At 28.9% G+C, this 24539-nt stretch overlaps 5 protein-coding genes across 6 annotated transcripts; 2 read left to right on the forward strand and 3 right to left on the reverse strand.

Moving 5' to 3' along the window:
• Window positions 1–41: 41 nt before the first annotated feature.
• LOC145760247 (ubiquitin-conjugating enzyme E2-17 kDa-like) lies at window positions 42–1776 on the reverse strand. Its single transcript, XM_082574127.1, has 6 exons — window positions 1654–1776; window positions 1104–1167; window positions 970–1001; window positions 827–904; window positions 665–770; window positions 42–489 (listed from the first exon to the last, which is right to left on the reverse strand). The coding sequence occupies exons 1-6, from the start codon at window positions 1675–1677 to the stop codon at window positions 350–352; spliced, it is 444 nt and encodes a 147-aa protein (XP_082430253.1). The 5' UTR covers window positions 1678–1776; the 3' UTR covers window positions 42–349.
• Window positions 1777–2172: 396 nt separating this feature from the next.
• Window positions 2173–3587, reverse strand: LOC145763586 (ubiquitin-conjugating enzyme E2-17 kDa). The gene is made up of 6 exons (XM_082575051.1): window positions 3471–3587; window positions 3260–3323; window positions 3120–3151; window positions 2966–3043; window positions 2780–2885; window positions 2173–2490 (listed from the first exon to the last, which is right to left on the reverse strand). The coding sequence occupies exons 1-6, from the start codon at window positions 3492–3494 to the stop codon at window positions 2351–2353; spliced, it is 444 nt and encodes a 147-aa protein (XP_082431177.1). The 5' UTR covers window positions 3495–3587; the 3' UTR covers window positions 2173–2350.
• Window positions 3588–4993: 1406 nt separating this feature from the next.
• Window positions 4994–6908, forward strand: LOC145761926 (EF-hand calcium-binding domain-containing protein 10-like). The gene is made up of 4 exons (XM_082574617.1): window positions 4994–5169; window positions 5682–5846; window positions 6239–6329; window positions 6779–6908. The coding sequence occupies exons 1-4, from the start codon at window positions 5061–5063 to the stop codon at window positions 6819–6821; spliced, it is 408 nt and encodes a 135-aa protein (XP_082430743.1). The 5' UTR covers window positions 4994–5060; the 3' UTR covers window positions 6822–6908.
• A 318-nt stretch (window positions 6909–7226) lies between these two features.
• LOC145750685 (small ribosomal subunit protein uS12) lies at window positions 7227–8228 on the reverse strand. Its single transcript, XM_082566774.1, has 4 exons — window positions 8188–8228; window positions 7931–8090; window positions 7662–7782; window positions 7227–7391 (listed from the first exon to the last, which is right to left on the reverse strand). The coding sequence occupies exons 1-4, from the start codon at window positions 8189–8191 to the stop codon at window positions 7245–7247; spliced, it is 432 nt and encodes a 143-aa protein (XP_082422900.1). The 5' UTR covers window positions 8192–8228; the 3' UTR covers window positions 7227–7244.
• A 372-nt stretch (window positions 8229–8600) lies between these two features.
• LOC145750671 (uncharacterized) lies at window positions 8601–24295 on the forward strand. Of its 2 annotated transcripts, XM_082566753.1 has the most exons (28): window positions 8601–8714; window positions 9568–9756; window positions 9941–10088; window positions 10442–10508; window positions 10578–10611; window positions 10976–11044; window positions 13336–13503; window positions 13876–13953; window positions 14086–14148; window positions 14374–14511; window positions 15064–15217; window positions 15542–15568; window positions 15690–15743; window positions 16968–17036; window positions 17286–17348; window positions 17428–17619; window positions 17691–17901; window positions 18041–18180; window positions 18677–18736; window positions 19157–19219; window positions 19633–19683; window positions 19750–19962; window positions 20248–20424; window positions 20852–21011; window positions 21597–21701; window positions 22596–22734; window positions 23797–23898; window positions 23964–24295. In XM_082566753.1, exons 1-28 carry the CDS (start codon window positions 8664–8666, stop codon window positions 24033–24035), a joined length of 3057 nt encoding a protein of 1018 aa, XP_082422879.1. In that variant the 5' UTR covers window positions 8601–8663; the 3' UTR covers window positions 24036–24295. The 2 variants fall into 2 exon arrangements, with proteins under 2 accessions (XP_082422879.1, XP_082422887.1); XM_082566761.1 differs by lacking the exons at window positions 23797–23898; window positions 23964–24295 and adding an exon at window positions 23273–23782.
• Window positions 24296–24539: the final 244 nt, after the last annotated feature.

Genomic DNA, 24539 nt, shown 5'->3' on the forward strand with positions numbered 1-24539 from the left:
AATTAGTTCAAAACTTAGATTGCACAACCAAACTAAACTGCTCAGGTCTATTCTAGAATTGTATTTATTGTTATGCAAGTATTGAACTTTTGTTTAGACTAGACAGGGGTAATGACAGTTTTGGTTTTTCTAAAAATTGCTGCCACAAATCATAAAAACTTTAAACACAAATATTGTTCAGCAACTATACAATCTGTAAAGAGCTCTTTGTTATTTAAACAGTTACTAAAAATTTTACGATGAAGTTTAAGTAGTAAAGCGTGGTTGGCGGAGAAGGAAAAAAATTATTAGAAATTGAACCAGGGCAAATATTTTGTTTTGTTTAAAAAGTTTCTAAAATGCGAACTATTCATGATGCATATTTGGATGTCCATTCTTTCGCCTGCTTGTTGTATTTATCGGGGCATGTCTTGAAGATTTTCGCAATTTCCGGAACCAGCGGATCTTCTGGATTCGGATCACAAAGTAACGAACAAATTGACAACAGAACTAAATGGGAAACACTGGGTTAAAATAAGTGGAAACACTGAATAATCGAGGAAAGTTTGTTTTGTTTTTTTTACGATGATTCAAGTTTTTACGCAGGTTTAATTTAAAACCAAATTTAGAATTGCTTTAAGTTAAAACACCAATTTTTGAAACTGGTTAAAATTAAAACACCAACCTTTAGAAATGGTTAAAGCCGGAGACCATTGCGAACGAAGGATATCTAAGCAAATACTTCCATTACTGTTTATATTGGGATGGTAAATTTTTGTTGTGAATGAAACCTAAAAAAAAATAATTTTAGCATCATTGAATCGAAATTATTTTAACTTGGGTTTACCTTTGGTGGTTTGAATGGATAATCTGTCGGAAATTGGATGTTAAGGAAAAATACACCTCCTTGGAAGGGTGAATCTTGCTAAAAACGACAAAAAATAAATAAAATTAGTTTTTATTTCGGAGGTTAAATATTTGTTTACTTACTGGTCCCATAATTGTCGCTTGCCAATGGAAAACTAAAACAAAAAAACGGATTTTAAGCAATCTTTTATTTTAAACTTATTTTTCATCTAAAGAAGTTAGTACATCGAGAAAAATAAAAATATTTGAATACTTACGGTCATCTCCAACTGGTCCTGCACTGCACTGGGCTGGAGGATCTTTACTTAGGTCTTGTAACTCCTAAATAAATTGTATTTTTATGTCAATTTTATGCCCACTTAAATAATATTTATTGATGTAAAAAGATATCAGTGTGGTGTAGTGGTGAGTACACTAACAACACTACATGAGGCCCTGGGTTCGATCCCCAGTGATATATATATGAACTCCTGCTGACCCAGCACTTAATCAGCAGCATAATTATCGGGCAATTATAATCTATAATATCCCAAACTGCCACAGTCAACTCGAGACTGGGATAGAGTAACTGTTGTTACTCTATGTTTAGGTTGTGCATTCGCCCTTTCCACATCGAGGATAAAGATACATACAAAAATATATATATTTTTTTAAATCCCTAATCATAAACAAAAATATACTTTTATCTCTTTTGTTTAATATTGTAACATTTACCAAATTTTAAATTGGTTTATTGAAATGCTCATAATACCTTTCATATAATTGTTACACAACACTTTAAATAAAAGAGACGAAGCAATTACCTACCTTGCTTATTCTTTTTAAGGCCATTTTATTTGAAGAAAAAAATTATTAAATACGGAACTTCACCAAAAATTTGCCTTTTTAAAAAAATCTGTAATTGTGTAGTTGGTTTAACACTGTTCAGAATTTTAATAATTTTAATAAATATTTAAAATATTACGTTGCCTTTTTTAATTAACTAACGAGCGAGTTACGGATAATATTAAATTTCGACGACTGGCCAACCGATCAAATTTATGATTTTTAATCTTATCAAGCCGTTTTTTTAGTGTTATTGAAACTTTTGAACGAATTGTTTTTTTAGAATTCTGACTTCCTTAATTACACGCTCAAAACAGAAACCCCAAGGGCGTAAAAATAGTTTTGCGCTGTGTAAAAAATAATGAGGATAAACTAGAATTAGAGTAAACACTTTCACTTTCTAAAAAAAAATTTTTGAGTCGGTACTTTTTTGATTAAATTCTAAAATCTTTTTTTAATACCAATTTTACTTAATTTGCAATTTTTTTATTATATTCGAAATCATATCCCAATAACATTTTTATTGAACTTTCCAATTATTACAATCTAGTATTTACAGTTTTGAGATTTAACTAAAAAGTTGCCAACAAGTTAATAATTAGGCCGCAAAGAAAATTTCTGTGAAATTTCTAGAAAAATTAAACAACAAAATAAACAGAAAAGATGCAGAGAACAGTTATTAAGAAGCATATTTTTTCACCCAATCTTTGGCTAGATCGGTATATTTTTTTCGATCTGTTTTAAATAATCTCGCAATATCTGGAACCAGCGGATCATCTGGATTCGGATCACAAAGCAATGAACAAATTGATAATAGAACTAAAAGGGAAACACTGGGTTAAAATAAGTGGAAACACTAAAATAACCAACTGTTAATTAGTAGACTGGTAGCAATACATCTAATGTGAATCTATCAACGGTTAAAAGTTAAGCACCAATGCTTAGAAATGGTCAAAATTAATACCAACCATTGAAAACTGATAAAATAAAACACCACTTTTAAAAAATGGTTAAACGGCCATTGGAAATCAATTTTTAAAATCAATTTAGAGTAATGGTTAAAAGTGAAACACCAATTTTTAGAACTGGTTAAAATTAAAACACCAACCTTTAGAAATGGTTAAAGCTGGAGACCATTGTGAACGAAGAATATCTAAGCAAATACTTCCGTTACTGTTTATATTGGGATGGTAAATTTTTGTTGTAAACTGAATCTAGAAATTAAAAAAAAAGTTTTATTTGAAAAATTTTGTTCCCAGCTGAGCAGAATAAAATTTGGTTTGTATTTTGTTACCTTTGGTGGTTTAAACGGGTAATCTGTCGGAAAATGAATGCTTAGAAAAAATACACCTCCCTGATAGGGTGAATCAATCTAAAAGTTAAAAAATGATCGTTGAATAAAAAGTTATTTTGACAGCTTACAAAAACTCCCTAATTAAAATACTTACAGGTCCCATAATTGTAGCTTGCCAGTGGAAAACTAAAACAAATGTAATTTAAAAAAAATAAAATAATTTGGTAAGTGAACCTTTCATAGATTTTGATTAGAAATTTAATAAAGTGTTATTATTTTTTTGTTAAAACTTACGATCTTCCCCAATTGGCCCAGCACTACATTGTGCAGGTGGATCTCGGTTGAAGTCTTGTAGCTCCTTTAAAACAATAAAACAGTTAAGTTTCATAGTTAATTATTAAGTTAATATCATGCATATGGAAACATCTATCAACTAATACACATACATTCCTTTACAGTAAATTATATTTTAAAATAGTGACAGATAAAATGTAAATTAATTTACCTTATTTATTCTTTTTAATGCCATGATATATTTGACAGAAGTTTTTGTATTAAAACCGTTAAAATAATTACAAACAGTTGTTTCTAAAATACCTTTAAAAAGAATATTTGTTTTTAGTGAAATGTTGTTAAATTGGTTATTTTGTTAATGAAAACATATTTATTTTATATTCGTTTATCCTCAATGTAAGAAGGCGAACTTCACAGACTAAACATTTAAGTAACATTGGTTAACCCCACCCATTTTTAAAATAATATTTATGGCTTGGCAAAAGTTTGTACTATTTATAGTGCAATACTTAAGGTCACTACAGCATTGACGCATTGGGAATCAAACCCAGGGCCTTACGTAGCGGAACCAAAGGCTTCTACAACTATATTAAACAGTTAAATATTCTGCTTCTTGGTTTTATAACGTCAAGTAATAACAAAGTTGAGACATTATTGAATTATAAACCTTAATAAAAACATGAACTAAATTTAAATCTATTAGATAAACGTTAAACGTTGAGCAAACAATAACGGAATCCTTTTTTGTATAATAATTAATTTGCCTAAATACCAAAACTAATTTCATTTCCGCTTTTATATTCTAACAAGGATTAAGTTTCTTTTTAAACTCACACCGATTCAGAAATATTTGTTCAGGCTTTGCCCTAATTTATGTGAACGAGATTTCGGACGCTTGGGGACGCAATTTTTATCGTTAATTTACTTAAAATAAATCCTTAAAAAATATAACTTGTTTAAATTAAACCTATTTAAAACGAATTTTTTAATTATAAATAACTATAACGGTATTATAAGGCGTATTTCTACTAATGTCTAAGTACCTTTATGTTATATTCTATAACAAACACAAAAGTATAAAAAGTAAATTAAGTGTTTCTGTTACAACTATTAAAAAACTTTTTACAACAAGTTTTCAGGACTACTATTTGCTTTATAAAAGCAGTTTAAAATTTAGAAAACCCCACTGGTATTAATATTACGCCACTTTTGAATATAAGCGTAATATATGACGTCACATTGTTTTGTATGATTTCGACACAATGGGTAAACAATCGAGACTTTGTTTTTGTCACCCACTTCTTCTTACGTTAGTTTTATGTATTTGCTTTTTATTCAATTATTAATTAAAAAACAATGTTAATGAACTTTCGAAAGAAGTTTAATGAATTTTCGTGTTAATGTTTTTTTAAATAAGTAAATTTTTGTCTATTTTTTTAAAAAAAATTAAACCATCAATTTTTAATAATGTTTAAAGTTAAAACACCAACTTTTAAAGGTGGTTTAAATTAAAACACCAAAAAATACGTAATAAAAAATGATGAAAATTACTGTTTAACAGCTCTTTTAGGTTGCTAATAAAAAAGAAACACGAAAATATTTTAATGTTTATTTTTCAAGAAAAATACAACTTTAATTAATACTGTAAAATATTTTTTGTATTTAAATAAAGTTTTTATGAATTTATCCCCGAGCGGGTAGTTTTATCTCCACCTAACGGTTACGAAATTTTACGACAGTTGCTACAACAACAATATTAACTTCGAAGTTTTTTAGTTTTTTGGCCTGGAAAAAAGAAAAAATGGAGAGCGAAACACCGCGCGCAATGGAAGCAAAAGAATATCTTGCAAGTCACAAGATACTGGAATTATTTGACAACATGACTTCGATGTTAATTTACGCTAAACCAGGTCAGATTTTACATTCTTGCTTTGACTTCTGCTTGTTTGTTTGTTATTGTTTTTATCGTCAGTTCGTATTTGTTTATCCTTGACGTTGAAGGTAAATTACAGCATAAACATAGAGTAACATCAGTTACCCCGACCCAGTATCGAGTTGCCTGTGGCAGTTTAGAATATTATAGAGATTATAATCGCTCGGTAATTAAGCTGCTGATTAAGTGGTGGCTCAGCAGGAGTTCATACCGTTTATAGCACCTTACTCAAGGGCGCTACAGCATGAGTGCAGTGGGGATCGAACCCACTATCTTATGTTGTGTAGCAAGTGTTCTGACTACTACACCATGCTGCCATTTTTTTATGTGCTTTTTATTTTTGTATTTCCTTAGGGTTAACTTTAGATAATTAGATTGCTACAAAACATATAACTTTAAGTCAATTATATTTGAATTAAATTAAACTACTTTTAAATTTTACCAACTTTATTAATTTCTCACATCTGCAAATGATATTCTTTTTAACAGACGAACCCAAAGCTTACTTAATCCAGCAACTTGAAAAGTTGAAAATAGCGAAACAAAGTGCGATGTATCATCCTTCTTTGTTCGATGACAGCAATTTAAACTCAATATTTGGAATGTTGGACCCGACCAAAAGGGGATTCATCACAAGAGAACAATTTTCTGAAGGTGAGTTCTTTTATTTTGAGCACCAGTAACATAACTACTGGCAGCGTGGTGTAGTGGTAAGAACACACCACACATGAGGTTGTGGGTTCAATCCCCACTGAAATCATGCTGTAGATTAATTATCAGGCAATTATAATATATAATATTCCAAACTGGCAAAGGCAACTTGAGACTGGGTCGAGGTAACAAATATTGCTCTATGTTAATGTAATGTAGTCAATCTTTACACATCAAAGATTTATAAATACAATAAAAAGATTAGCAATGTTTACTACATAATATAAGCATTTAAAATAAAGTTTTTTCAGATAAAAAATATAAATATTCTTATGTATTATAAATAGTTATACAATGTAAAAAAAAATAATTTAATTTTAAGTTATAAATTTTAGCTTTGACAACTCTGGGAATTCAAAATTTTGAGAAATATCCTCCGGGCTCTGACGTCAACAAAATTACAATCGATACCTTCCTTCGAGAAGCGTGAGTTATAATTTTACTTTATTTGTTAGAATCAGATGCAGTTTACAGTCCTTGATTGAACTCCGTGCTTATACAACGCATTATGCATAATGTTCTTGTCAATTGTACGGTTCTTGCATCTACTTTTTTTTAAATTTTATTTTGGTTTTAGTAAATAATAAAAACAATAGCCAATACAATTAATATTACAACAATGCGACGGAAAAAAAATGATTTTATTATATGGTTCTAAATTGTTAGCAGGACTGTAAACTATTCATTTGTTGTCAGTGTAGTCCTTCATAGTTTATATGGCCTTGGTCCAATGTTTTAAATTTAAAAAAAATTTTTTTATCTTCGCTGTAATAAGATTTTGTGATATTTATACTTATTTTAATCATCTAAAAGTTTATATCTGTTGTCTCTACAATAACTAATATTAAGCTAAGATACATTTTTTTATATTTTAGAAAACATGGATTAGCGAAAGCTTCGGCAACCTTTAAGACTTAATTATTCTCGTATTTCATTTCTACAAATTATTTTTAAATAAAATTTATTATTTTGTAAACAAATTTAATTTCTTAAGCCACGTATATATCAGGTATTGTTAGACAAAACTTCATGAAGTACAGGTTTCAATATTTGATTTAACCTCCATTTTTTAAGAGTATAAAATATACAGGATCAACAGGATTAAACCGTAACTTTTTAAATACAAGCGATCAGTTTACTTTTGTATATTTAAGGTACCGCTCTTAGAATTCTTTTTCTGTTTTCCACACTAATTAAACCCTGAACAACTTATTAACATCTTAATTTGCTTGTTTATTTATTCAAACTAAACACTTGGGGTTTAAATTGTAAATAAACATTTTCCATTCTCTACCATTCCATAAATCAACCACAACAATGAAATATTTTCAGTAAATTTATTTAAGATCTCGGTCTCTCTTTCTTTCCAGTGAAAAGAGCGTGCAACGAAACGTTCGCGACCTTTACGATCTTGAACCTAACCCCAGGGATGTCCCCCACAGCGTGACCACTTCGGCCGAACCCGGCAACTAAAACTTCGTCGTTTTCCTGTAAAGAAAGATTGGGGTCAAAATTTAACATAAATTGGTTTAATATTTATGTTACATAGGAGTAATTATTTATCATAAGGAGGCATTTTTAACACACATGGGTTAACGAAGGTTAGTTATTCAACATACAGGGGATTTAGTATTTTTGGGGGGGGCGTGACGAATTGGGAACTTTAAACCATTTCTTAAAAATCTATTTAATTAAGGATAACATCGTATTATTCTTTTTTAGTGTAGACAGAAAAAAAAACAGGAAAATATTTCAAACCTCGATGTAGTTTAAACTTCCGTCGTTGGGGACAAACGCGGTGATTTTCTTTCCATTCTTAATAAGTTGAACTCTGACACATTTCCTGATGGCCGAGTTTGGTTGTTTGGCTTCAACTCCACTAAAAATTAATTACAATTAGATGTCAAGTGCGTACGAGACGAGGACGTAACGGACATAAACTAAAAAATTAGAATAACTTTTGCTGTACTCAAAGCATTGATTTGTTTACGTATTATTAGGACTCAACAATAATGTGACGTTCTTACATTTTTTCAAGAACGATTCCTTTCGCATGAGAAGCACCACCGAAGGGGTTTGCTTTTAACGCGGTACTAGAATGTCCTTTCTTGTAGTCCTTATCGTGCCATTTCTGGTCACGTCTTCGGTTTCGGAGCTTTCGGGCGCAATGCAGACCACTTGGCTTACCTACGACATAAACAGTTCTATTTAGAGCGAAAGTTTGGTTGTTTTTATGTCAAAAATGGCCTAATATTCGTGTTTTATGGTTAAAAATGTTACGTACCCATTTTCTCGTGTTGGATGAGCAAAAAGAAATTTCCCACAATGCCATGCGCAAGTATCCAATAAATACTCAGTGTTGCCAGTTTTATTTGTAAAAATTTTAAATTTTATTTTAATTAAAAAATTGTGTATTAAAATAAAACAATTATAATAAAAAATTTGACAACTGTAATTACACAGTTTTATTTTAATTAAATAGTTTTGTATTATAAAAATTTGTGGCACAAAATATTGATACGTGGCACATAAAAATTTTTGTCACGATTGCTATTTTAACCGTTTTGCAAAAACTAAAATAAACAAATTGTTTATCCTCAATTAGAACAATAAAACAGTTTACAGTTTTTTATTTAAGGTATTATTTAACGAATTTAACAACTTTCATGCAATTATAGTACTTGTGTTTGTTATTTTAGTTTTATAGACGTGGATTTGTTGTTTATTAAAGTTGATTTGTTGTAAAAATGTTATTTTTTGATGTCCTTTAGTAAGATTTGGAACGAAATAACAAAGGAAGCAAACAAGATGGTGAGTTTGTTATTAACATCAACATTTATAATTTTAACTTGACAATATATTTATATTGTTACACAACTTGGATCTCTATTAGTTACGCACGCCCTACATAAACAGGGAGTGTAACCAAAATGCGGCACATGTAATTAAACAAAGAGGTTGCATAAATTAAACCCTTACCCTAACCCTCACTTTCTGCTATAGTTTACTCTAAATTTAAACATATTAATTGTATTAAACGTTATAATTTTTGGTTAATTGATGTTATTTTACAGCAATTTGAAGTTTTTTTGTTTTTTTTTTGTATATATATATCTTTATCCTCGATGTGGGAAAGTCGACTGCGCGACTTAAACATAGAGTAACATCAGTTACTCCGACCCAGTCTCGAGTTGCCTGTGGCAGTTTGGGATATTATAGAGACTATAAATGCCCGGTAATTATGCTGCTGATTAAGTGCTGGCTCAGCAGGAGTTCATACCGTTTATAGCGCCTTACTCAAGGGCGGTACAGCATGAGATCAGTGGGAATTGAACCCACGACCTTATGTGTGGTGTAGCAATTATTTACATACGGTTTATATACGGCAAAACCTACAAGTTCTGCAGTCAGGATGGTTATTAACTTATACACGGGCTAAAAAGTAGGGCAGTTTTCGATAAGATCTTAAAAATATGGTGTGACTGCTCGTTCACTTGTACTAAAATTGTTGGTCTCTGCGTGCAAGCCTAATATGTTTGTGTATTTAGGCAAACGAAACAAATCTTGCACACTGCCCTACTTTTTAGAGTGGGTCACCATTATTGCATATTAAGCATGGACACCAAACTTAAATAAAAACTAAATATAATATTTTATTTTTTAGTCTGCAGCTCACGCCCGATTTATTTGCTGCCCAAATTCTCATTTATTCCAAGATCGAACCGTTTCACTTCATGAACCTGTGAAGATCGGAAGATCAGTTGCTAGGTGTCGCAATTCACCAACCAATGCTGTGTTTGATTGCAAAGTTTTGTCGAGAAATCATGCCCTCTTGTGGTATGAGGATGGAAAAGTAAAACAGTTTAAAATTTTATTTTTAGCAATTTTAACATTATTTTCTTGTTTCTGTTAAATATAAAATAATTTGTAAAACATAACTTATAGCCTTACCTTAAGGCCGCTACATCATGGGAGCAATCGGGATCAAACCCAAAACCTCTTGTAGCAAATCTAACCAAAATTTTCAACTTTTTCAGTTCTACTTGCAAGATACTAAAAGCAGCAACGGAACTTTTGTGAACAACCAGAGATTGAGTAAAGCCTCAGAGGAAAGCGAACCGGTTGAAGTTAACTCATGCGACATTGTTCAATTTGGTGTCGATGTCATGGACAGCACAAGAAAAGGTTTGTGATGTCATAGTAGTACCGGCAGCGAATTGTAGTGCTAAGAAACACTTGTGTTCAATCCCCAGTGATCTCATGCTGTAGCGCCCTTGAGTAAGACACTGCTGTAGCGCCCTTGAGTAAGACAAACAGTATGAACTCCTGCTGCACCAGCACTTAATCAGCAGCATAATTTTTGAGCAATTATAATCTATATTATCTCGAACTACCACAGGCAACTCGAGACTGGGTCGGAGTAACAGTTTTTTTTTTTTTATGGATTGTATTTTGCTTTGAACTATGTTTTATTTTATTATTGTAATTTATAAAAATTGCTTTGGTAAATTGTTAATTCTTTTGCATTGTTATTGTAGCTACTCATGGTTGTATTTTTGCTGAGATTCGACTCTACCTTCCTGGAGGGGAGGAAGCAAAGAAAAGGTGAAACTTATTTTAATTTCTAGTTTTAAATGTTTTTGTGTTTTGTTTAAACTTTTAATTTGTATTTAGCACAAACAAGTGGAACAAAAGCTTAAATGAAAAGGTAATTACAAAGTTATTTTATTTATTTCAATACACAACATCTTAATTAAATCTATCTCACCTGATTTCTCTAGCCCAAGTTCACCTACCCATTCTAACCTACTTAACCAAACCCCCTTTTTTACCCTAAAGCCCCAATTTAAACTACCCAAACCCTTTCTCTAATTCTTAAGCTACCCACTTACTCCCGCTATACTAATTTATTTCCTTAGTAAAAACATTCATCCAACCAAGTTATAATCACTCGTGGACTCACATTTTTGTTATCTGTTAGTTTCTTGATGCCATGTGGCTCTTGATTATTGTGGAAAAGGTCTAAGGTTTAAGTCTCACTACAACCACTTTTTAAATTTGTTAAATTTTAGATTTCTCACAACACGATTCATCCAACTGTTCAGTCTGAAGATTTGTACCAACTTCATCATTATTTGCAGGTAAAACTATATTATATAAGCTAGATTAGGTCTAACTTTCACTAAATCATTGGTTTAGTTTTATTATTCATGAATAACCAGCATTAATTAGTTTAAGTATGTTAAGTTTTACCACTCTTTAACTTAATCATTGGTTTACAACAACATTGTTTTCCATCCGTATTTAAACCAGTTGCCCTGCATTGCAGGCATATTTGCGCAATTATAACTTTAACACTTGACATAATGTGGTTTCAACAAAAAATGCTCGTAGTAATTTTTAACTAATGCACCACAAGTCGGAATTTATTTTGACGATAAATTATTTGGATATACAATATATTTATATAAATTTAAAAATGTCATAGTTATTCAGCACTAATTAGTTAACATCCCCTTTTATTTATTTTTATTTTAATATAAATTGCTTGTTAATTAGTGCTCATTGGTAAATGTTGTTTAATAATATATTAAATACTTTGTGTAGGTTTTAATACAATTAAATTGGTGATTTATAGTTTTCACTAGTTATAAAGGTTTTAGTATTTGGTTAATTAAACTCATTTTTGATTAAAATCTTATTTGATGCTAACCTTAGTTAAATAGTATTGGTTATAAATTATTTAGTGGTTTCTAAAATGTAGTACAGTAGCTTGATCTGCTATTAAGCATTTCTAAATTTGGTCAAAATTATTTATATTTATTGCCAGAAATTATTAAATTTAACATGACTTTAAGTATTTATTTTTAGAATTTGGTAATTGTTAAAGTTATTGTTATTGCTGCAAACCAGCTTTAAAACAAGATTATATTATAAAGTAACTAACTTTTAGTAAGTTAGGTCTTTCAATTACTTAATTTTTATAAGTTGATATTTAACTTAGATTATTTTAGATTTTTTTCAAGCTTTAAAAATTGTATTTTTTAGATAGTAACTAAAATAAATTAGTAACTGAATTTATTATTTGGAATTGAATAAAAATTTAATTATTTCAGATTATCTTAATAAATAAATAGAATATGTTAATAGTGCTACAAATAGATCTAATAATTAAGGAAAGCAAAACTTATTAATTATAATTACTTAAGCATGCATCTGACCCAGTTTATTTATAACTTCTTCTTAAACTTAAGCCTAAGGCAAAGTGTAGAAAATAAGCTTTGCTGTGGTGCAGAAATTAGAAGAAAAAATCGTCTGAAAAGAATTTAAAATATTTACAGCGTTGTTATATTGTTATACAGCGTTGTTGTTTATTAAAATATATTTTGTGTGGTTATTAAACAGTTCTATTGGTTATTTATAGTTAAAATATGCCAGTAGTTAAGGCATTATGTTAAAGCATTCAAATTAAAGGAGTTAAATTTTATTTATTGTTAGAATATGAGTTATATAGTTAATCTTATTCAAACCTTAAATGAGTTGAATTATGAAAATTTTACTAAAAATTACGTCGAGCCGAAAGATTTGTTTCTTAAAGGACTTTCAATTTTAGCGAACGTTCAATTTAGTTTGATTATTAAGGTAATAAAATAAAATAAAATTTATAATGTTTTTAATAAATTAAATAAATAAAGAATAAGTTTGTTTAATAGCTGTATTGATAGTATAAATTTTTTATGTTTTAAAATTGTTTTTACTATTAAAATATAAGTGTTATAAATACTTATTCATATAATGTTGTTTTTAAATTTATAAAATTTAGTTTAATATTGAATACGATTATTATTATTGAGTCATAAACAAATTTAACTTCCTTGAATTGCGATGTCACAAATATGTTGTGTTATAAATGGAGTTTAATTATTAGCTGTTATTTTAATTTAATTACTGGGTTTAAGGGAAAAAGAATTCAATTTTAAAGTAGTTAGTAATTAAAATGAAGTTTTATGTTTTGTCATTTAATATAAATTTGTTAAATTTTTATTAATTTCTTCAAATACTCTGTTTTAAATATCTCTAAGGTGATATGTTTTTTCTATATTTTATTGAGAAAGGATGTGCTGTTGTGACATGTTTAAGCAACCCATAAACGCTGGGCTCAAGGGTGAACAGTGTGGCATTGGTGCGGCTTAAACTCAAATCTGTTTGAATTCAATGCTAAGACTTGTATGCCAGACTACTGAACCTTTTTTATTGTTTTTAAAAAAGATAAAATTTACATATACTTGTTTTTTGTTTGTTGGTCCATAAAATTTAATGACTTATCGTTAAGTTAAGATTTTTTTATTTTATTTAGTTAAAAAGTTTTCTTAATTAAATTTAAGAAAACAATTTGTTTGCAAAAAAAAATAAAAAAATCTTTTTTTACTAGGAGGCGCTACATCGCGAGCAAATGTTGGAGCAGAAGCTCGCTCTGCTGCAGCGAGTGGTCGTAAGTTCTCACGATGCCTCGGAAAAAGGTTGGCAAGCTCTCATAGATGAGGACAAACTTTTATCGAGACTCGAATTCCTCGAGAACCAACTTCAAACCCTGTCTGAGGTTTGTTTCATTTTGTTTAAATATTTTCTCATGATTTAAAATATTTTTGTGATATTTTGCCCAAGTTTTATAGTTATTATATATCTTTATCCTCAATGTGGAAAGGTCAACTTTATGACATCAACATAGAGTAACATCAGTTACCCTTACCCAGCCAGTTTGAGATATTATAGATTATAATTGCCTGGTAATTTTGCTGCTGATTAAGTGCTGGCTTAGCAGGAGTTTATACCGTTTATAGCACCTTACTCAAGGGCGCTACAGCATGAGAACAGTGGAAATCGAACCCACGACCTTATGTAGTCAAAGCGTTCTGACCACAACTTTGTGCTAACATTTCTCAGTTCTTTAAATTTACATTTTTATTTTTAGTCAAAAAGTGAGGAATCCTTGCAAACAACTTTGCAGCAAATTCAAGAAGAAAAATATAATTATGAAAACACTTCAAAGGTTTTTAAATTTAATATTTTTTAATATTGAACTCTTAATTATTTTAAAATATCTTTTGTCAGATTGTATTTAAAAGAACTATGGCAACATTTATTGTTTTATTTTTTTCGTTTATATTTTTTTTATTTTTAGGAAACTTTACGACAGGCTTTGCAGGAAAAACTCGAAGCTGTTCGAAAACTCGCAAATCTAGAAGTTAGTTGGAAACCCTGTTTTATTGATAAATTATTTGGAAACTCTTATTTTTATATTTACTTTTATTTTAACACTTAAGACTAAATATAAATTTTTAGGCTAAATTTTAATTTTTTCTAAAAAATCACAAACATTTAATTATGTAATTAATATTTTTTAATTAATATATGTTAAATTTTATCCAAAAAATTCTGAATGATAAAAACTTCAATTATGACATCACAGAGATCATTGAGTAACACGGAGGATGAATGTACCCACTTGAGGGCGATACACGAGCAAACACAGTCCGAGCTCAACGACCTTGCTTCAAAACATCAAACCAAGGTCAAAGAAGTTCACGAGCTTACTGACAAGTTACAAGTAATTAGTTTCTAAAATTTTTAATTTTTTTAAGCTTAATTATTAATTAATTAACAAAGATTTAAGTCAGCATCTAGATAACCAAAAACAAAAATTTAAAAAACAAAATTTTACCAAAGTTAGGGTCAGAAAAAAATTAAAAAAAATTAAAAAAAATTTGGGTCAATTTTACTAAAATTTGGGTTTGTTAAAAATAATTGAATTTGCATTTTTTAGAGATGGGGTTTGGGGTAAAAGAGGGTAACAGAAATGTTGGTGAAATGGTGTTTCAGAGCAACTGGTTTTTAGTAATATTTTAATAATTAGATTTATAAACTTACGTCTTGTGACCTTAACTTGAAAGGAACGCGGTATATCACATTTAATAATGTGATACGGTAAAAAGGCATCAATGCTTTTTAAATAACACATCATAATATATGTTGTAAAATAGGAACTATTGTAACATTTATCAACTTAAATTTATGTTTTTAAAATGATGAAGTAATTTTGAACTATATTTTATTTATCAATACATTCTTGGGTTGTTTTTAAAATAGTTAAAATATTCAGGATGCCGAGCGAAATAATAACGAACAAAAAAGCGAAATTGAAACGATGAAAAATGAAATCAAACAAAAGTTGGAAGAAGTTAAAAACGAGGAAGAACAAAATCAAAAACAAATTCTAGAACTAACCACTGATAACAATCGATTAAAAGAACTTTGTAAGTTGTGATGTCATAATAGTTCTAGGTTTTGATGTCATAATAGTGGTAGCTTGTGATGTCATAATGAAAGTAGGTTGTGATGTCATAATAGTTGTAGGTTGTGATGTCATAATATTTGTATGTTTTGATGTCATAAAGGTAGTAAGTTGTGATGTCATAATGATTGTGGGTTGTGATGTCATATTGGTAGTAGTTATGATGTCATTATGGATTTTAATAAAATTGTGATGTCATAATCAGTAAGTTTATTTGTATAAATAAAATTTAAGAATTTATTTTGAAATAAATAATTTTTTTAAGATTATTTTTATTTTATTTTAGGTGAAAATGAAGATACAGAAACCCAAGGTAATAAATTCAAATAAATTATTTTGTCAACAATTTTATTAAAATTTTAGTTGTTTATTAATTTCTGTTTCTTGTTTTATATTTTGAACTTTTAAATATTTTTTAATAAATTTTTTTGTAGAAACTTCAGGAAATATATTGGAAGAATTATTAAATGATACGGACAAACTAAAAAGTAAGTTTAATTAATTAACTAAAATATTAATTAAATTAATCTTGTCTCGAAATATTAGATTTCTATGTTGAAGTATTGACTTTGTAATACAGGAAATTATGATGTCATAATCATCTTTATTAGTTTGCAAACAAGTTTGATGTTTATTTAAAAAGATAAAATTATTTAATTTATGTTCGTTAGATTAACTTAAAAGTTGAATACATTTTAATATTGTTTTTTTTGTGCTAAATTTTTTTGTGTGAAATCTTATTTTAAAGTTTAGTTAAATTTTATACTTTTTCTAACTTGTTATGTTTTTTTCTTATTTGTATTTTTTTCAAATTTTTTTTTTCTTAATTTTTTTTTTTTTAAAAGTTTTTTTTTATATTTTTAAATATTGATGACTAATACCATGAGCAAGTTTGTTTCTGCTTCATTGAAAGTTGCAAAAATTTATGCAAGAATTCTAGTTCTAACAGTCTTAAATTTATTTATAAATATTTATGAAAGATTTTTCCCAGTAAATGTAGCATAATTGTTTTTAGATTTCATATATTTTTATGAATATTTTGTATCAAGAACTTAATTACCGATAATTTTAAGTTAATTAATCCTAGGGCAGTTAATAGATTTTAATTCAATTATAAAGAGGTCAGTTTAATATTAGGGTCATGTTATAATGGAGTATTTTTATTATTATTTGTATATACCAGTTACCAGTTCACATTTAGAGTAAATATGTTTTAATAGTTTCATTTTGTGACAATGTTTATTTGTTAAATATATCACATATGTCGTTGTGGAGCTTATAATCTCAGTTTTATTTATTTTATAAGTTTATACTTGATTTTAAAATAAGCTTAGTGTAGGTTTTAATTTTGTTACGTCAGTATAGGAAGTTATAAGCCTTATTGTTGGATATTATGGTAAGAAAAAAGTTTGAAATTTTTTTAAAGAATGTTGCTTATAAATTGTTTTTAAACCAAGTAATTGGCACAAAATACTTGGAACAAAAAGTGAAATCAATAAACGTTGTTGTGGTCGGTTTAATTATTTATGGGAGTTAGTTGGTAGCAGAGTTATATCAGTTTAAGATTAAAAGTTGTTGGGCTTTTATGTTTGTGAAAGAATTTATCAAACTTTGTGTGTTAGTATAAAAGTAGTAATTTAAAGATTTTGAAAATAAGATTTTAACTAGGCTATGGTAGTTATAAGTGAATTTTAAATACTTTGTTTGTTTAGATTTAATTAATTCTGGAGATTTGAAAGAAAAATTTAAAGAAAAAGTTTCGGAAATTCTTCAAATTCAAAGTAAGGAAAATAAAACAAAAATTATAAAAAATTAAATTTTTAAATCTGTCCTTGTGCAAGGCTCCTGCTAAGCCAGCACTTAATCAGCAGCATAATTACTGGTTAATTATAATCTAATATAACCCAAACTGCCACAGTCAACTCGATATTGGGTCGAAGTAACTGATCATTTGACTTTCCCACATCGAGGATAAAGATGTAAAAAAACAATGTTTGACTAAATTAAAATAAACTTTTTACAAAACCCAGATAAAATGGATTCAAACAATGATTTAATTGAAGATGGGGAACAAGAAATTGAAAACTTAAAAGGTAGAATTTCTATGACATCATAAATCAAATTTTTGTTCTTTATTTTATGACATCATTTTTATATTATGACATCACATAGGTAAATTATCGACAGCACAATTTGATGCCGTTGAAAATGTGAGCGAAGTCGCTCAGCTGCGACAACAACTCGCCGAGAAAGAAGTGGAGATGAAAGAATTGTTGTCTAGCGCCACTGATGGTCTCGAAACTCAACTCAATGTCGCGCTTGAAGAACTCGAGGATCGAAACAAAAACTCACAAGCCCTTAATGGTAAGTTGTGATGTCATAATACTCAGTGTTTTTGATAACAATATTGTAATTGTAACATTATGAAATCACAGAGGAGTTAAGAGCAATGGAAGCAAGGGTGAACAGATTGGAACAAGAGAAATTAGAAGAAGGGGAAATGAGAGAGAAGATAATGGAGGAAAAAAGGGGAATAGAGGATGAAAAGGAGAGAATTGAGAAAGAAAAAAGGGAAATAGAAGAGAATTTGCTGAAGTTTAATGAAGAGAAAGAAAGGCAATCTCAGATGTTGACTGAAACCAATAAGTTAGTTTTTAGAATTTTGTAATTTACATTTTTTTAAATCTGATTTCCAAATTAATTTGAAAAAAATTAAAATTAAAAAAAAAGTTGAACAAAAAATTAAAAAAGCAAATATTTATTATTATTTTAATTTTAATTGAAGGGAATTACAAGCCGCGTTATTAGCTCGAGAAAACTTACTAGAGCGTGAAGAAACTCTTCGCAAAGAAGTCGAATCTTCGGAGCAGATTTTGAAAACTTTTGAGAATTCTTCGTCGAGCAACTCGGATGCCGAGGATAATGGTAAGTACTTTGAAAGTAAACACTTTTTTTAATTTTATGTGCTTCCTAGTTTAGCGTAAAAACACTGACATGCTGTTTAGGTTAGAACACTTGGCTTCCCTACATGAGGTCGTGGGTTTGATTCCCACTGCCCTCTTGCTGTAGCACCTTTAAATAAGGCGCTATAAACGGTGTGAACTCCTGCTAAGCCAGCACTTAATCACCAGCTTAATTATCGTGCAATTATAATCTATAATATTCCAAACTGCCACAGGCAACTCGAGACTGGGTCGGGATAACTGATGTTTTGGCTTTCCCAAATCGAGGATAAATAAATAAAAAACTAAAATAATGGGCATTCTACCTAACAGTTACTAAAATACACATAAAACTTTATGCTATAAATTAAATCTTTTAAAAATTCTAATTTTATTAACTGAATGTAGACCAAAGTTTTAAATACTTTAATACATTGCTGTTATTTACTTATTTGAAAATTAAAATATATTTTATTTAGAAAATGATTTATCTGGTTCGGTTTATATTGTTATGAAAGCAAAACTACAAGAACTTAAAGGTAAGAGTTTTAAACAAACTATTTTCATGTAAATAAACACACTTTTAAATTTTTTAAATAAAATTAAAATTTATTTTAAAGTATTATTATTTTAAATCGGGGTAATAATATTATTAAAACTTTAATACATTAGTTATATACTACACTTAGAAGTTATAGGAAAATGACGTAAACAATCTTATATAAATTCTTTATTCATTGTCTCTTGTGCATTAATTGGGGTGTAGTAAAACTAGTCAAAAATATGAAATAATAATTAAATTGTTTATGTAAATAAGCAAAAAAAATTAAATTTAAAATTAAAAAAAAAATTTTTTGGGGGGTTTTAATTTTTATGTAAGGAAAAAAGTGGGGGGGAGACATTTTATTTTAATATAACCCCCCTTAGTTGTTTCTTATGAACTCCCCTGATATTTACAGGCGAGCTTAAAAGTTGTCAACTACAACTTCAGGAATCACAAACTGAAAATATTCAGCTTAGAGGTTCGTAAAAAAAGGGTTTAAAAAAAAAATCAAAAAGCTTAAATTGTTTAAATTGAAAAAAAATGTTGGGTTTTAGCTTATTTTGAGTTACTAAAAATTATTTAATTTTTTATTTTAGAAAACTTTATTTAATAAAATTTTTTTTAACTTAGAGTTTGGTTAGTTTTAAGTTTAGAATTGAATCAGAAAACTTTTAATTTTTTTGGGTTTATTTTTATTTCTAACTTGGTCTGAATTTTTAAAACCTGTTTAATTTATATTTATTTAGTTAAGTAAATTAGAAGATTACAAAGTTTAAAATATTTTTAACTTTAATTTTATAATTTTTAGTCAATTTTTATTTTTCTTAAACTGTTTAGAATTTGCTTAAAAACTGCAATAATAAAATTTAATGAAAATATTTTAATTTTTAGATCAACTTGTTCAAAAAACGAACGAACAAATTTTAAAAATGGAGAATCAAGGTTAAAATTTAAATTAAATTTAATTAATTTCGTTATTTTTTAATGAAATTTTTTTTTTAAATTTAGCTCAAGAAAAAGTTGACAACGCTGCTGAGGTTGAAAAATTTAAAACTGACCTCCTTGACCTTCAAAATGAACTCACGGAGGTTAAATGTCAACTTACAAAATCACACGATGAACTCTCAGAGGTCAAAGGTCAACATTTGAAGGTCAATTTAGAATTAAACGAAGCAAATAAGAAAATATCAGAATATGAAGAAAAGATAAAAAATTTAGAAGGTAAAAAAATAAAAAAATGAAAAATGTTAAATATTTTACGATAACTTTGTCGTAAATATTGCCCCCAGGCATTTTTTGAGTTGACCAGAATTTTAACTCAAACTTTAAAATTTAGTTTATTTGCCGGTTTAGTAAATTTGTTTTTTTAAATAAGAATATTTATTTTTTTGTTTTAATATTTAAGAAAGAGCAAAAAAAAATTCAGTGTTTTAATTAACCGATATTTGTATTTACATAATTTCTTAATTTTTAATTAGTTAATTAAATAATTCTTTGTCTATACAGAAGAACTGTTGTCTGAGCGTGAAAAATTAGGGGAAATCCCTCGACTAGAAGCTGAGTTAATGACATCATCGATGATGTCACAAGCGCGTGCACTCGAGTGTGACGATCTTCAAGGTCAACTGAGTTTGGTTCAAGGTCAACTGGAAGAGGTCAAACAAGAAATTATTTCACTTCAAGGTCAAAAATATTTTAATTAAAAGTTGTAATTTATTTTATTAATTAACCAATTAATTATTAAGTTTAGTTGTTATTGTTAATTAAAATATTTTAAATATTTTTCTTCTTACTTTTCAAATTATTGTATTTATTTATCTTTGATGTGGAAAGGTCGAATGCACGACCTAAACATAGGGTAACATCAGTTACCCTGACCTAGTCTTAAGTTGACTTTGGCAGTTTGGGATATTATAGATTATAATTGCCCGATAATTATGCTGCTGTTTGGGCATTGGCTCAGCAAGAGTTTATACTGTTTATAGCACCTTACTTAAGGGCGCTACAGCATGAGAGCAGTGGGGATTGAACCCAGGACCTCATGTAGTGAAGCCAAATGTTTTAACCACAACACCACGCTCTTTTTATTAACAAATTAATTTATTTTTAGACAAGTTGTTAGAAGAACAAGAACTTGCTTCAAAACATTTCAAAACTTCCGAACAATTGGAAGAAAAAATTAAAAATCAGAATCTGGAAATTTTTCAGATTGAAACTCGTGAAAAAACTGCTCTGGAAAAACTTTGTTCGGTTCTAACTCAGTTGGAAGGGTAAGTTGATAAAAATTAATTCAATTTTGCTCGTAATATCAAAAAATTTTTAACCAAATTGTCCTCTATATATAATGGAGCCTAGTGGACAATAAATACAAATGTATGTCCAATTTATAAGCCTAAAAAATAAATAAGTTTGTGCACTGGCAGTTTGTGGTGCGCTAGTAAATTATCACTGGCAAATATTAGGTAAGAGTTGTGACCATGTTACAACAATTAAAATTATAGGGCAGGCCATAACTATTATTAAACAAAAAAAAATTTTGAAAACTACATTTCACCAAAATTTAGCTCAAAATTGTCCCCAAATTTCAATAAAGTTTGCCAAAAAAGGGTTTGGGATGAAAGTGGTTTAATAAAAAAAATGATTCTTTGTCAGTAAAACTTGGTTTTTATTAAAACGTCTTTTCAAGTAAATTGTTTTTTCGTAATATGTCAAAAAACCTTTTTTAAAATTTGACAAAAATAAATCACAAAACAAATCGTAACAATGCGCATTATATCAAACAATTAACTTTTACTTATTACGTCACAATCTATATACTCGTAACAATCATTTCAAATTTAAATATTATTTTTTAGAAAAGAGGAAATTATTTCAAGTTTAACCGAGGAAGTCGACGAATGTCGTCATCAAAATAAATCAATTACGTCAGACTTCGACATTCTGACGCAGTCGCTCCACTCGTAAGTTCAAATTTTTGTTTAGAAATTTAAAATTAGGTCAAAAAATGTCGAAAATTCCCGAAAAATTACGGCGTGGGTCCCTAATTCCAACACTTGATTCCGTGCCGAAATTAACAACCAGAAACCTCGAATCCCAGAGCGCTCCTACGTCACCACGTCATTATCAAGCACTGAATATCACCAAAAGTGGGATAGCGCCCCCTTCACCACGTCATATTCAGAAAAACGGGCGATTAGTTCGGCTTGAAATAAAGAAAGAAGAAAAAATCGAAATTGAGGATAAAGTCGGCGATATTATTGAGGATAAAGTCGACGATAACATTGAGGATAAACTAAACGAGGAAATATTTCAAGAATGTTTGCGCGAAACTTACAAAAGTGCGGATACCAGCGATATTTTTGTCCCCAAATTAATTGGTTTGGATTTTGTTGACGATGGATTCGTTTTAGTTGAAAAAAGTGAACTTGAGACAATTAAGAAATGGTTAGTAAGGTACTAATTAGTAAGTTGGTTAATTAGTAAGTCAATTAATTAGTAAGTTGGTTAATTAGTAAGTCAATTAATTAGTAAGCTAATTACTAATGGAGTTGGTCAATTAGTAAGTTTGTTATTTAGTTAGTTGGTTAATTATTGAGTTAGTTAATTAGTAAGTAAGTTAACTAATTAGTGACGACCGGTCTAATCAGTAAATTGTTTTGGCGCCAAATATTTACCCAGTATCGCCACCAAGTGATTATCTTGGTTAGTTCTTCATTATTACGTCATAATCGCTATAAGTTTAACGTCACGCGTTTTTAGAGTTAGGCGCATTTTAAGCGCGGCAATTAAATCACGTGATACAGAGTTTTTAAGACCACGTGATCACTTGTTACCACGTGACTTATTTTTTGCAGGGCTGAAAAAGAGAGAGGAGAGTTGGCGGAGGAGATGAGAAGAGTGGGAGAAGAGAGGAGGAAAAGTAGGGAGGAGATTGAGGAGCAGATGGAGAAATATAAAACTCTTCATGAGAAATCTTTGGAAGAATATTCCAAGGTTTGTTTTAATGGTTTATTGGTTTATAAAGATGGTTTTTGGTTAATCTTTGCTATTTGTAGTGAATATTGTTTGGTTTAATTGTTATCTGGTTAATTTTTTTAAGTTGGTTTTCTGGGTAATTTTTTTAAGTTGGTTTTTTGGGTAATTTTTAATATTTTTAGGTAAAATTATTTAATTTAATGGTTATCTGGTTTGTTTATTGGTTTATTAAAGTGGTTTTATTTAGTTTGGTTAATGGTAAATTAAATGGGTTTTTGGTTTAGATCAAGTTTTAGATTTTCTAATTTTATGATTGGTAAAGTGGTTATTTTAATATTGGTTAAATGGTTGTTAAGTTATTTATTGTTTGTTAAATGGTTATTTAACTGGTAATTTGTTTTTTTTTAATTTAGGACTAATTATTGGTCTTATTTTTTGGTTTGTTTTTACTGGTTTTAATATAATTTACAATAATTTAAGTTTTTTTGAAATTTTTTTTTTTCTGCAGCAGAAATTATGGCGGGGTTTAATAAATGTCATTTTATTTGATTGACAGGTTGACCGAACGTGACCTCTTTAGTTTTTCTTAATAATTTGCATTTTAACAAGCGGCTGTTTGTTGATTAGTTAACCGCAATAATCAATTAACAACTAACTTGAAATATTTTTAATAAATTTTAAATAAAAATATTAAATCAGTTTTTAGTAGATTTTCATTTCATACCAAGCTCATGACGTCATGATTTTTTATAGTGACGTCATCGAAATCATTGTAGTTTCATCATGAGCTTTAAACGCGCATGGTAATGACCTAACAAACGTTGTTTGTTTAGTTTAAAAATGATCAAAATAATGTCGCTGGTGACGTAACAATAAGGGTGTGTCGGTGAAATTTTGCATGACAACTTCCTTGTCTTCAAAATTCGAATGACGTCATTTATTCGCGATGACGTCATCACCCTGCCATAAATTCTGCTTGTAGATCTTTTATGTTTCACCCGAACATAAATGTTACTAATAAAACTAACCTTCTTCTTTGTTAACTTTCCTTTTATGACGTCACGTTGCTTGGCAACATAGTTCGAGACTGTTCTTGGCAACAAAGACGACGAGTTAGCGGAAGTGACGTCACGTTGCCAGCAATTAATCCGCGAGAGGGAGGCAAAGACGTCAAATTTATCGGTAAATATACTAAAAAATGAAATTACAAAATTGAATTTATTTTAAATTTAAAAATTCTTTTTCAGATGAGAAAATCCTTCGTCCTCGGCTTCGTGGCTGCCGTGTTTGCTTACTTCCTTTATTATATTCTCTACTAAATAAAAATAATATTCACTGTGTGCATAATTGTTTGGAAACACTGCGCTATCACGTGACCACTGTCGCGGATTATGACGTCATAAACACTGCATTGACTTTTTCAGTGCCTCATTGTGATTGTTTTTTTTTTGCTGCTGTAGTTTTAAACTTAAGTGACGTCACGTTTGTTTAAATGACGTAATCATTTTTTCGATTGTTAGGGGGTTTCCCGTAATTACACAATGAAAATTTGTTGCAAATATAAACTATTTAGTTGGAAACACTGATAATGTCTTTTATTATTGGTTTATATTTAATACCATTTATCACAAAATACCAGTTTAAATATGATTTAGTTTGAATGCCAATTTAAAATGTTTTGATTAAATACCAGAAAAAAATGGTTTAAAATTAAAACCAGCTAATAAAAAAATGGTTTAAATTAAAAACCAGTAAAAAATGGTTTAAAATTAAAACCAGCTTATAAAAAAATGGTTTAAATTTAATACCAGTTTAAAAATGGT

This window comes from Corella eumyota, chromosome 1, assembly GCF_963082875.1.
Source record: "Corella eumyota chromosome 1, kaCorEumy4.1, whole genome shotgun sequence".
NCBI classification, from domain to species: domain Eukaryota; kingdom Metazoa; phylum Chordata; class Ascidiacea; order Phlebobranchia; family Corellidae; genus Corella; species Corella eumyota.

Coding starts and splice junctions, on each gene's coding strand:
- LOC145750685 (XM_082566774.1), bottom strand. Junction 7,783..7,930: donor GGAATCGTTCTTGAAAAAAT/GTAAGAACGTCA, acceptor ATTAATTTTTAG/TGGAGTTGAAGCCAAACAAC. Junction 7,392..7,661: donor GAAGTTTAAACTACATCGAG/GTTTGAAATATT, acceptor CTTTCTTTACAG/GAAAACGACGAAGTTTTAGT.
- LOC145763586 (XM_082575051.1), bottom strand. CDS start 3,494: ATGGCATTAAAAAGAATAAATAAG. Junction 3,324..3,470: donor CATTAAAAAGAATAAATAAG/GTAAATTAATTT, acceptor ATTGTTTTAAAG/GAGCTACAAGACTTCAACCG. Junction 3,152..3,259: donor TGGGCCAATTGGGGAAGATC/GTAAGTTTTAAC, acceptor CATTTGTTTTAG/TTTTCCACTGGCAAGCTACA.
- LOC145750671 (XM_082566753.1), top strand. CDS start 8,664: ATGTCCTTTAGTAAGATTTGGAACGAAATAACAAAGGAAGCAAACAAG. Junction 17,349..17,427: donor AGAAATTGAAAACTTAAAAG/GTAGAATTTCTA, acceptor GACATCACATAG/GTAAATTATCGACAGCACAA. Junction 18,737..19,156: donor AAAACTACAAGAACTTAAAG/GTAAGAGTTTTA, acceptor TGATATTTACAG/GCGAGCTTAAAAGTTGTCAA.
- LOC145761926 (XM_082574617.1), top strand. CDS start 5,061: ATGGAGAGCGAAACACCGCGCGCAATGGAAGCAAAAGAATATCTTGCA. Junction 5,170..5,681: donor GTTAATTTACGCTAAACCAG/GTCAGATTTTAC, acceptor TCTTTTTAACAG/ACGAACCCAAAGCTTACTTA. Junction 6,330..6,778: donor GATACCTTCCTTCGAGAAGC/GTGAGTTATAAT, acceptor TTTATATTTTAG/AAAACATGGATTAGCGAAAG.
- LOC145760247 (XM_082574127.1), bottom strand. CDS start 1,677: ATGGCCTTAAAAAGAATAAGCAAG. Junction 905..969: donor AAGCGACAATTATGGGACCA/GTAAGTAAACAA, acceptor TGTCGTTTTTAG/CAAGATTCACCCTTCCAAGG. Junction 490..664: donor GGCTTTAACCATTTCTAAAG/GTTGGTGTTTTA, acceptor TTTCCCATTTAG/TTCTGTTGTCAATTTGTTCG.